Source organism: Nerophis lumbriciformis, linkage group LG03, assembly GCF_033978685.3.
Source record: "Nerophis lumbriciformis linkage group LG03, RoL_Nlum_v2.1, whole genome shotgun sequence".
Classification (NCBI taxonomy): domain Eukaryota; kingdom Metazoa; phylum Chordata; class Actinopteri; order Syngnathiformes; family Syngnathidae; genus Nerophis; species Nerophis lumbriciformis.
In genome coordinates, this window is record NC_084550.2 from 39,202,340 (window position 1) to 39,214,993 (window position 12,654).

Consider the following 12,654-nt stretch of genomic DNA (forward strand, 5'->3'; position numbering starts at 1 on the left):
CCCATTGGGATTAAACATGCCCTTCATATCATGTCGTCCTGTCACTTCACCTCCACCACAGGATTGTATTAATTGGGCAAACAATTCTATGCAGACAAGCTTCCTAAGAATGTCAGTGTTGTTCCTCTAGGCCAGTGTTTTTCAACCTTTTTTGAGCCAAGGCACATTTTTTTGCGTTGAAAAAATCCGGAGGCACACCACCAGCAGAAATCATTAAAAAACGAAACTCAGTTGACAGTGAAACGTCGCTGTCGCAATTGTTGGATATGTATTTAAACCATAACCAACCATGCATCACTATAGCTCTTGTCTCAAAGTAGGTGTACTGTCACCACCTGTCACATCACGCCATGACTTATTTGGAGTTTTTTTTGGCGTTTTCCTGTGTGTAGTGTTTTAGTTCTTGTCTTGCGCTCCTATTTTGGTGGCTTTTTCCCTTTTTTTGGTATTTTCCTGTAGCAGTTTCATTTCTTCCTTTGAGCGATATTTCCCGCATCTACTTTGTTTTAGCAATCAAGGATATTTCAGTTGTTTCTATCCGTCTTTGTGGGGACATTGTTGAGCATTCTGTTTTTGTTTACTTTGCAGCCAGTTCAGTTTTAGTTTTGTTCTGCAGAGCCTTCCCTAAGCTTCAATGCCTTTTCTAAGGGGCACTCACCTTTTGTTTATTTTTGGTTTAAGCATTAAACACCTTTTTACCTGCACTCTGCCTCCCGCTGTTTCCGACATCCATCCATCCATCCATCCATCTATCTTCCTCTGCTTATCCTAGGTCGGGTCGCGGGGGCAGCAGCCTAAGCAGGGAAGCCCAGACCTTCCTATCCCCAGCCACTTCGTCCAGCTCCTCCCGGGGGATCCCGAGGCGTTCCCAGGCCAGCCGGGAGACATAGTCTTCCCAACGTGTCCTGGGTCTTCCCCGTGGCCTCCTACCGGTTGGACGTGCCCTAAACACCTCCCGAGGGAGGCGTTCGGGTGGCATCCTGACCAGATGCCCGAACCACCTCATCTGGCTCCTCTCGATGTGGAGGAGCAGTGGCTTTACTTTGAGCTCCCCCCAGATGGCAGAGCTTCTCACCCTCTCTAAGGGAGAGCCCCGCCACCCGGCGGAGCAAACTAATTTCGGTCGCCTGTACCCGTGACCTTGTCCTTTCGGTCATAACCCAAAGCTTAAGACCATAGGTGAGGATGGGAACGTAGATCGACCAGTAAATTGAGAGCTTTCCCTCCCGGCTCAGCTCCTTCTTCACCACAACGGATCGATACAGCGTCCGCATTACTGAAGATACCGCACCGATCCGCCTGTCGATGTCACGATCCACTTTTCCCTCACTCGTGAACAAGACTCCAAGGTACTTGAACTCCTCCACTTGGGGCAGGGTCTCCTCCCCAACCCGGAGATGGCACTCCACCCGGGCGAGAACCATGGACTCGGACTTGGAGGTGCTGATTCTCATCCCAGTCGCTTCACACTCGGCTGCGAACCGATCCAGTGAGAGCTGAAGATCCTGGCCAGATGAAGCCATCAGGACCACATCATCTGCAAAAAGCAGAGACCTAATCCTGCAGCCACCAAACCGGATCCCCTCAACGCCTTGACTGCGCCTAGAAATTCTGTCCATAAAAGTTATTAACATTATCGGTGACAAAGGGCAGCCTTGGCGGAGTCCAACCCTCACTGGAAACGTGTCCGACTTACTGCCGGCAATGCGGACCAAGCTCTGACACTGATCGCACAGGGAGCGGACAGCCACATTCAGACAGTCCGATACCCCATACTCTCTGAGCACTCCCCACAGGACCTCCCGAGGGACACGGTCAAATGCCTTCTCCAAGTACACAAAGCACATGTAGACTGGTTGGACAAACTCCCATGCACCCTCAAGGACCCTGCCGAGAGTATAGAGCTGGTCCACAGTTCCACGACCAGGACAAAAACCACACTGTTCCTCCTGAATCCGAGGTTCTACTATCCGGCGTAGCCTCCTCTCCTGTACACCTGAATAGACCTTACCGGTAAGGTTTGTAGATGTTTCCGACATCTACAAAGCAATTAGCAACCGGCGGCCACCTACTGATATGGAAGAGTATTACACGGTTACTCTGCCGAGCTCTAGACAGCACCGACACTCAACAACAACACATCATTTGCAGACTATAATTACTGGCTTGCAAAAAATATTTTTAACCCAAATAGGTGAAATTAGATCATCTCCCACGGCACACCAGACTGTATCTCACGCACAGTGGTTGAAAAACACTGCTTTAGGCAGTGAGGATAAAGCGTGACCTTTCCATGTGATCTGTTTTATTGTGGCAGGTTAGGTCATCAGCATAAGAACACCAAAATAGAAAGTGGAACAACCGCCAAACCTTGCCATTGGCTCACCTGACCGAAGAAGTCCCGAATGTGTGGAAGCGAAGTCTTGTTCTTCTTGCGCAATGTGTAGGAAATCAGTCTGCGCTGGACAGCCTGTGCCTGAGTGTGGGTTAGCGTGGACATCAGCACCATGTTGTCCATACCTTCGCTCTCCTCGTTGATTAGGTCGGACAGACCAACGTCGACTAGCCACTGTTCTTCTTGCTCTCCGTCTGGTCCGCAAACAAGCACATACATGTGTTATTATAAGACGTGCTACGGTGTGTGCATAAAAACATTGAAAAATACAGTATGGGCAATGTTTATAGGAAGGAGACAAAATCAAATCAAATGACTGTGGGTATGTCTTGTAGGCGTGGACAAAAAAATTGATTCACATTCGAATAGCAATTTCTTGGTCATCTACGTTCTAAATCCATTCATACATTTCAATAAAATATATATATACAAAAATATATATATATATACAGTACAGCCCAAAAGTTTGGACACACCTTCTCATTTCAATGCGTTTTCTTTATTTTCATGACTATTTACATCGTAGATTGACACTGTGAAGAGAAAACCATGTCAGGTGACTACCTCTTGAAGCTCATGGAGAGAATGCCCAGAGTGTGCAAAGCAGTAATCAGAACAAAGGGTGGCTATTTTGAAGAAACTCAAATATAAAACATGTTTTCAGTTATTTCACCTTTTTTTGTTAAGTACATAACTCCACATGTGTTCATTCATAGTTTTGATGTGACAATCTACAACAGGGGTGCTCATTACGTCGATCGCGATCTACCGGTCGATCTCGGAGGGTGTGTCAGTCGATCACCAGCCAGGCATTAAAAAAATAGTCCTAAAAATGAGCGATCATAAATCTTCACTATGACGTCATTTTCGTCACTTGATTGACATTCACGGCACCCGAGGGTCTTCTGAGATGACGCTGGCTGCTGCCAGCTCATTAAAATTACCAACAGACTGCCAACAGACTGGCGCCGTACCTGTCGTCAAAACTCCAAAGACCGACTGCACAGTTGCACAGTTGCGCTAACAAAACGAGTCTCAGAAAGCTGGCGTGCACAAGCTAGCAAGCTACGGAGTTTGCCGACAATGTATTTCTTGTAAAGTGTATACAAAGGAGTACGGAAGCTGGACAAAAAAGATGCCAAAAACCAACCACTTTCATGTGGTATTGGACAGAAAGGAGGACTTTTTTCTCCTCTATTCGAAAATGCGGACGTTTTTAGCCCCACTGTCTGATTCCAATCAATGCAAGTCATCAGAATCAGGTAATACACCAACTTATATTCTTGTCTTCATGAAAGAAAGGAATCTATATGTGTTAAACATGCCTGTATTATCTTTAAACACTTTTAACTTATTAACAATATTAACTATATGTGTTAAACATGCCTGTATTATCTTTAAACACCTTAACTTGTTAACAATATTAACTATATGTGTTAAACATGCTTGCATTATCTTTAAACACCTTTAACTTATTAACAATATTAACTATATGTGTTAAACATGCTTGTATTATCATTAAACACCTTTAACTTGTTAACAATATTAACTATATGTGTTAAACATGCTTGTATTATCTTTAAACACATTTAACTTATTAATAATACTAACTATATGTATTAAACATGCTTGTATTATCATTAAACACCTTTAACTTGTTAACAATATTAACTATATGTATTAAACATGCTTGCATTATCTTTAAACACCTTTAACTTGTTAACAATATTAACTATATGTATTAAACATACTTGTATTATCATTAAACACCTTTAATTTATTAACAATATTAACTATGTGTTAAACATGATTGCATTATCATTAAACACCTTTAATTTATTAACAATATTAACTATATGTGTTAAACAAGCTTGCATTATCATTAAACACCTTTAACTTATTAACAAAAACATATATTTAAAAAATAAGTAAATATAAATTATATATATGAATGAGGTAGATCCCCAAGACTTGATCAATTGAAAAGTAGCTCGCCTGCAGAAAAAGTGTGAGCACCCCTGATCTACAATATAAATAGTCATGAAAACACATTAAATGAGAAGGCGTGTCCAAACTTTTGGCCTGTACTTTAGATATATTATTTGTATTTTTTCGCCATCTTGAGCCTTTCGAATCCAAAACTTGTTTTTAAAAAAAATGTCATCATGATTAATACAAAATACATTGCCAGAATCGGTTTGCATAGAGAATCGTGTTGAATTAACATTGTCATCCCTGGAATTGGAAAGGGATTAAATCGTTAGATGTCCAAAGATTTCCACCCCTAATGTCTTGTCGGGTTTGGTCTGCTGGTGTGGTTTGTTCGGTCAAATGTGAACGCAATCATGGGAATCTGGTTGCTCACCAAACAAATGGCCCAAGACCGATATCCATCCGTCTATTTTCTACCGCTTGTCCCTTTCGGGGTCACGGGGGGGATATCTCGTGCAGAATTAGCAAATTTGGAAGAGAAAATCGGCTGAAAAAGCTGTTCTTGTCCTCTGCAAGACAACTGCACTTTGTAGAACTATAATTTTGTAAAATACAACATTGTGAATATAACAGAATATTATAATAACCAATGCAACCAATTTGGTTATGGAATATTTGAGTTGTGTGAAGTAATATGTCACCAAGTAATAGGTCACCAATACGGACCAAATCTTTACTTGACACTTATGTTCTTTACTTTTTCTTTATTTTAAATCTTTTTTTTCTTTACTTTGATCCCATTTTAAAAATAAATGCTGGAAAACCACACTAGGTATAGTTTTGGTAGAGGTGAACGGCACCGTGTCCCCCCCCCCTCCCCCTCTCAGTGAGCTGTGGAGTCCCCCAAGGCAGTATATTGGGGCCTTTACTGTTCCTAGTATACCGTATTTTTCGGAGTATAAGTCGCACCGGAGTATAAGTTGCACCTGCCGAAAATGCATAATAAAGAAGGAAAAAACATTAGGCAACTTTCATAAACTATGAAAAAAACTGCGACTTATAGTCCGAAAAATACGGTACATAAACGACTTGTCATCGGCATGCGACTGAATTGTTCTTGTTTGCGGATGACTCGGCCCTGCTGGTATCAGACAAGGACAAGTCACAGGTGGAGAAAATCCTCAGTGCTGAACTCTGTAGAACTTGCACCTGGCTCGCTGACAACAAGCTATCCATACACTTGGGTAAAACGGAATCCATCCTGTTTGGGTCCCACATCAACCTTAAGAAAGTCAATGACTTCACTATAAAAGTGGGTGACATTGTTATCACCAGGAAGGATGAGGTCACCTACCTAGGTTCCATTCTAGAGGCTAATCTTTCCTGTGATAAAATGGCAACCAAGGTAATCAAAAAGGTCAACCAACGAACGAGATTTCTCGATAAAATCTCCTCTCTGGTCAACAAAAGCACCATGAGGATTCTAGCGGGAACTCTCGTTCAACCCTTTTTCAATTACGCATGCACCTCCTGGTACCCTAGCACCTCCAAAACCCTCAAATCTATACTCCAAACATCCCAGAACAAGCTAGTCAGATTACTTCTAGACCTCCACCCCAGATCCCACCTCACTCCTACCCACTTCTTCAAAGTGGGCCGGCTCAGGGTGGAGGACAGAGTCAAACAACTTGCACTGAGCTTAGTCTATAAAATCCGCTACACCTCCCTGATACCGAAGTACATGTCAAACTACTTCCTTAACGTAAATGACCGCCATAACCACAACACCAGGGGGAGCTCCAGTAACCACGTTAAACCCAGATTCCGATCTAACAAAGGTCTTAACTCATTCTCTTTCTATGCCACATCAATGTGGAATGCGCTCCCAACAGGTATAAAAGAAAGGGCATCTCTATCCTCCTTCAAAACCGCAATAAAAGTACACCTCAACTTCAACCCTAAACTAACACCCTCCCCGGATTGTTAAACGGGAACATTATCACCAGACCTATGTAAGCGTCAATATATACCTTGATGTTGCAGAAAAAAGACCATATATTTTTTTAACCGATTTCCGAACTCTAAATGGGTGAATTTTGGCGAATTAAACGCCTTTCTAATATTCGCTCTCGGAGCGATGACGTCACGTTGTGACGTCACATCAGGAAGCAATCCGCCATTTTCTCAAACACCGAGTCAAATCAGCTCTGTTATTTTCCGTTTTTTCGACTGTTTTCCGTACCTTAGAGACATCATGCCTCGTCTGTGTGTTGTCGGAGGGTGTAACAACACGAACAGGGACGGATTCAAGTTGCACCAGTGGCCCAAAGATGCGAAAGTGGCAAGAAATTGGACGTTTGTTCCGCACACTTTACCGACGAAAGCTATGCTACGACAGAGATGGCAAGAATGTGTGGATATCCTGCGACACTCAAAGCAGATGCATTTCCAACGATAAAGTCAAAGAAATCTGCCGCCAGACCCCCATTGAATCTGCCGGAGTGTGTGAGCAATTCAGGGACAAAGAACCTCGATAGCACGGCAAGCATTGGCGGCAGTTTGTTCCCGCAGACGAGCGAGCTAAACCCCCCTGGATGTCTTGGCTCACACCGTCCTGAAGATAATCAAGAGAAGAATATCGACCCTAGCTTCCCTGGCCTGCTGACATGAGGGTATGTCTACAGAATATATTAATTGATGAAAATTGGGCTGTCTGCACTCTCAAAGTGCATGTTGTTGCCAAATGTATTTCATATGCTGTAAACCTAGTTCATAGTTGTTAGTTTCCTTTAATGCCAAACAAACACATACCAATCGTTGGTTAGAAGGCGATCGCCGAATTCGTCCTCGCTTTCTCCCGTGTCGCTGGCTGTTGTGTTGTTTTCGTCGGTTTCGCTTGCATACGGTTCAAACCGATTTGGCTCAATAGATTCAGTTTCTTCTTCAATTTCGTTTTCGCTACCTGCCTCCACACTACAACCATCCGTTTCAATACATTCGTAATCTGTCGCTTAAACCGCTGAAATCCGAGTCTGAATCCGAGCTAATGTCGCTATAGTTTGCTGTTCTTTCCGCCATGTTTGTTTGTGTTGGCATCACTATGTGACGTCACAGGAAAATGGACAGGTGTTTATAACGATGGTTAAAATCAGGCACATTGAAGCTTTTTTTAGGGATATTGCGTGATGGGTAAAATTTTGAAAACAACTTCGAAAAATATAATAAGCCACTGGGAACTGATTTTTAATGTTTTTAACCCTTCTGAAATTGTGATAATGTTCCCCTTTAACAATCAAATGTAAACAATCAAATGTAGATACTTTTCTTATGCCTTCTGATCTCTCTCTCTCTCTCTCTCTCTCTCTCTCTATGTCCACTACTTGCTGTACATATGCTACCAAGTCAGACCTACACTGTTTCAATATCCATTTCTCTGTTCTCAATTGTTGATGACTGATAACAACCAAACCTGACCCTCCCCCCTCCACACCCCGAATTGTAAATAATGTAAATAATTCAATGTATACACCCTGATGATTATCTTCTGTGATGACTGTATTATGATGATAGTATCTATGATATTATATATCTGTATCATGAATCAATTTAAGTGCACCCCGACTTAAACGAGTTAAAAAACGTATTGGGGTGTTACCATTTAGTGGTCAATTGTACGGAATATGTACTTCACTGTGCAATCTACTAATAAAAGTCTCTATCAATCAATCAATGGTCCAGGTCAGAGCAGCCTAAATGTGATACGAAATATGAAAGGTGGTTAAAAGTCTTTACAGTCGAGCAAGTCATGCGTACATTTGTAATTTTGCCTATCATACACAATCCCTATGTAAGACAAGAACACATTTGATTTATTTATTTATTTCTTTGTCATAAAATACGGCAAGTACGAGGTGGCAATAAAAATAATGCAGCCAACAAGACATCATTTATATCTCGTGACCTGAATAATAACCAAATATTAGCGATATTGTTATTGTAAGCTCTAACGCAGACAACTACTTTTTTTTTTTTGTAATTTAGTTTTGTATTGACGTCCAGGATCAGACATTCTCATCCATTACATCATATTTGCATACATCATACATCTATTGTCTGCCCTAAATGTCAAAACAATATTTTTTTGTTTATATATTGGGTTAATAATAGATTCAGAGCTTTCCTTTAAATTCCATATTGGCAAATTGTGTAAAATAATCAAGTTTAATCTCGCAAATTTCCGTGCAATTCGAAATGAAATGTCAACCGAAGCTGCAAAATTGTATTTGCATTCGATGATTTTCAGCCACTTCAGCTATTGCCTTACCAGCTGGTCTCAGGCTGGTCAGAGCTAAATAAAAACATAGGAAATCTTATACGAACAAGCAATTAAGGTTATGGATAAAAACTAGGCACTATCATCACTGTACCATTCTAAAAAAATACAGTATTTTAAACTGGGACAGTCTTCACACATTTGCAGACTTAAAAGTGACCTTTAAAGTACTGCATGGATTGGCTCCAGATCCTCTGGCAGAGGTCATCAGCCAAAGAAACAGCCGTCAGCGTGTCGCTGGAGGCTCTGTCAGAGGTGACTGTTACATTCCTCTGCGCAGGGGCACTTTCAGTAAGTGGGCCTGGTCAGTAAGGAGCGCAAATGTGTGGAACTCAGTACCTGAGGACGTTAAACTGCTCACCACTTACAAGGCCTTCACAAGAAAATTGAAAACGTGGCTTATCAACGCCTACAGCTGCCAGCACTAAAAGATGAGCCTGTTTTGATACTTAAATCAATTAATAATTAAATTGTAATTGCACTGCCGTTTTTACATCATGGCCAGGGAACTACAGATGAAAACTAGCCTTCTGGCTAATTGTGGCTTTTAACCATGTGTAGTCATGTGTTTTTAATGAACTTGCATTGTCCTCTTTGAAATAAACTAATCTAATCAGATAGATAGATAGATAGATAGATAGATAGATAGATAGATAGATAGATAGATAGATGATAGATAGATGATGGGTAGATAAGAGATGAGCCTGTTTTGATGCTAAGATAAATGTTATGTTGTGATGTTGTATTTAATTTTTTAGCATATTGTATATGTATTGTGTGTTTTTTGTTTTATTTTTCTCTCTCTTTCTTTTAAATTGTAATTGTACTGTTTTTTTTTTTTTTTTTACATCAAGGCCAGGGGACTACAGATGGAAACTAGCCTTCTGGATAATTCTGGCTCTTTTAACCATGTGTAGTCATGTGTTTTTAATGAAATTGCATTGTCCCCTTTGAAATAAACTAATTAGACTTAGACTTAGAGTCTAAGTCTAAAACTTCCTTTTATTGACATTCAAATTTGAATTTTGCAGTACAATCTAATCTAATCTAATCTAATAGATAGATAGATAGATAGATAGGTAGGTAGGTAGGTAGGTAGGTAGGTAGGTAAGTAAGTAGGTAGGTAGGTACGTAGGTAGATATGTAGATAGGTAGGTAGATAGGAAGGTAGGTAGGTAGGTAGATAGGTAGGTAGAACCGAGGATGTCGTTGTGGCTTGTGCAGCCCTTTGAGACACTTGTGATTTAGGGCTATATCAATAAACATTGATTGATTGATTGATCGATTGATTGATTGATAGGTAGGTAGATAGATAAGATATGAGCCTGATTTGATGCTGAGATAAATGTGATGTTGTATTTTATTTTTTATCATATTGTATATGTATTTTGTGCTTTTTTCCCTCCTTTTTCTCTCTCTTACTTTAAAATTAAAATACTGCCTTGTTTACATCATGGCCAGGGGACTACAGATGAAAACTAGCTTTCTGGCTAATTGTGGCTCTTTTAACCATGTGTAGTCATGTGTTTTTAATGAAATTGCATTGTCCCCTTTGAAATAAACTAATCTAATCAGATAGATAGATAGATAGATAGATAGATAGATAGATGGGTAGATGGATAGATAGATAGATAGATAGATAGATAGATAGATAGATAGATGGATAGATAGATAGATAGATAGATAGATAGATAGATAGATAGATAGATAGATGGGTAGATAGATGGGTAGATAAGAGATGAGCCTGTTTTGATGCTAAGATAAATGTTATGTTGTGATGTTGTATTTTATTTTTTAGCATATTGTATATGTATTGTGTGCTTTTTGTTTTATTTTTCTCTCTCTTTCTTTTAAATTGTAATTGTACTGTTTTTTCTGGGTTTTTTTACATCATGGCCAGGGGACTACAGATGAAAACTAGCCTTCTGGATAATTCTGGCTCTTTTAACCATGTGTAGTCATGTGTTATTAATGAAATTGCATTGCCCCCTTTGGAATAAACTAATCTAATCTAATAGATGGATAGGTAGGTAGGTAGGTAGGTAGATACGAGATGAGCAGGTTTTGATGCTAAGATACATGTTATGTTGTATTTAATTTTGTATCATATTGTATATGTATTGTGTGCTTTTTTTTTTCTCTCTCTCTCTCTCTTTCTTTTAAATTGTAATTGTACGTTTTTTTGTTTGTTTTTTTTTTACATCATGGCCAGGGGACTACAGATGGAAACTAGCCTTCTGGATAATTCTGGCTCTTTTAACCATGTGGAGTCATGTGTTTTTAATGAAATTGCATTGTCCCCTTTGAAATAAACTAATTAGACTTAGACTTAGAGTCTAAGTCTAAGACTTCCTTTTATTGTCATTCAAATTTGAACTTTGCAGTACAATCTAATCTAATAGATAGATAGATAGATAGATAGGTTGGTAGATAGATAGATAGGTAGGTAGGTAGGTAGATAGGTAGGTAGGTAGGTAGATATTTAGGTAGGTAGGTAGATATGTAGGTAGGTAGGTAGGTAGATATGTAGGTAGGTAGGTAGATAGGAAGGTAGGTAGGTAGGTAGGTAGATAGGTAGGTAGAACCGAGGATGTCGTTGTGGCTTGTGCAGCTCTTTGAGACACTTGTGATATAGGGCTATATCAATAAACATTGATTGATTGATTGACTGTTAGGTAGGTAGGTAGGTAGGTAGGTAGGAAGGTAGGTAGGTAGGTAGATAGGTAGGTAGATATGTAGGTAGGTAGGTAGATAGGAAGGTAGGTAGGTAGGTAGATAGGTAGGTAGAACCGAGGATGTCGTTGTGGCTTGTGCAGCCCTTTGAGACACTTGTGATTTAGGGCTATATCAATAAACATTGATTGGTTGATTGATTGATAGATAGGTAGGTAGGTAGGTAGGTAGGTAGGTAGGTAGATATGTAGGTAGGTAGGTAGATAGGAAGGTAGGTAGATAGGGAGGTAGAACAGAGGATGTCGTTGTGGCTTGTGCAGCCCTTTGAGAGACTTGTGATTTAGGGCTATATCAATAAACATTGATTGATCGATTGATTGATTGATTGATAGGTAGGTAGGTAGGTAGGTAGGAAGGTAGATAAGATATGAGCCTGTTTTGATGCTAAGATAAATGTGATGTTGTATTTTATTTTTTATCATATTGTATATGTATTTTGTGCTTTTTTCCCCTTTTCTCTCTCTTACTTTAAAATTAAAATACTGCCTTTTTTACATCATGGCCAGGGGACTACAGATGAAAACTAGCCTTCTGGATAATTCTGGCTCTTTTAACCATGTGTAGTTATGTGTTTTTAATGAAACTGCATTGTCCCCTTTGAAATAAACTAATCTAATCAGATAGATAGATAGATAGAGAGATAGATAGATAGATAGATAGATAGATGGGTAGATAAGAGATGAGCCTGTTTTGATGCTAAGATAAATGTTATGTTGTATTTAATTTTTTAGCATATTGTATATGTATTGTGTGCTTTTTGTTTTATTTTTCTCTCTCTTTCTTTTAAATTTAAATTGTAGGTTTTTTTGGTTTTTTTTACATCATGGCCAGGGGACTACAGATGGAAACCAGCCTTCTGGATAATTCTTGCTCTTTTAACCATGTGTAGTCATGTGTTTTTAATAAACTTGCATTGTCCCCTTTGAAATAAACTAATCTAATCCAATAGATAGATAGGTAGGTAGGTAGGAAGGTAGATAAGAGATGAGCCTGTTTTGATGCTAAGATAAATGTTATGTTGTATTTAATTTTTGATCATATTGTATATGTATTGTGTGCTTTTTGTTTTATTTTTCTCTCTCTTTCTTTTAAATTGTAATTGTACTGTTTTTTTTTGTTTTGTTTTTACATCATGGCCAGGGGACTACAGATGAAAACTAGCCTTCTGGATAATTATGTCTCTTTTAAACATGTGTAGTCATGTGTTTTTAATGAAATTGCATTGTCCCCTTTGAAATAAACTAATTAGACTTAGACTTAG

General features: G+C 39.5%; 1 protein-coding gene across 2 annotated transcripts in view; it reads right to left on the reverse strand.

Moving 5' to 3' along the window:
• The window catches only part of arhgap40 (Rho GTPase activating protein 40), a 96,887-nt gene that overhangs the window by 71,918 nt on the left and 12,315 nt on the right, over positions 1-12,654 (reverse strand). For both annotated transcript variants that reach the window (XM_061937701.2, XM_061937702.2), the window contains exon 3: positions 2,387-2,589. In XM_061937701.2, coding sequence (XP_061793685.1) covers positions 2,387-2,589 — 203 coding nt within the window. The remainder of the gene's footprint in view (positions 1-2,386; positions 2,590-12,654) is intronic.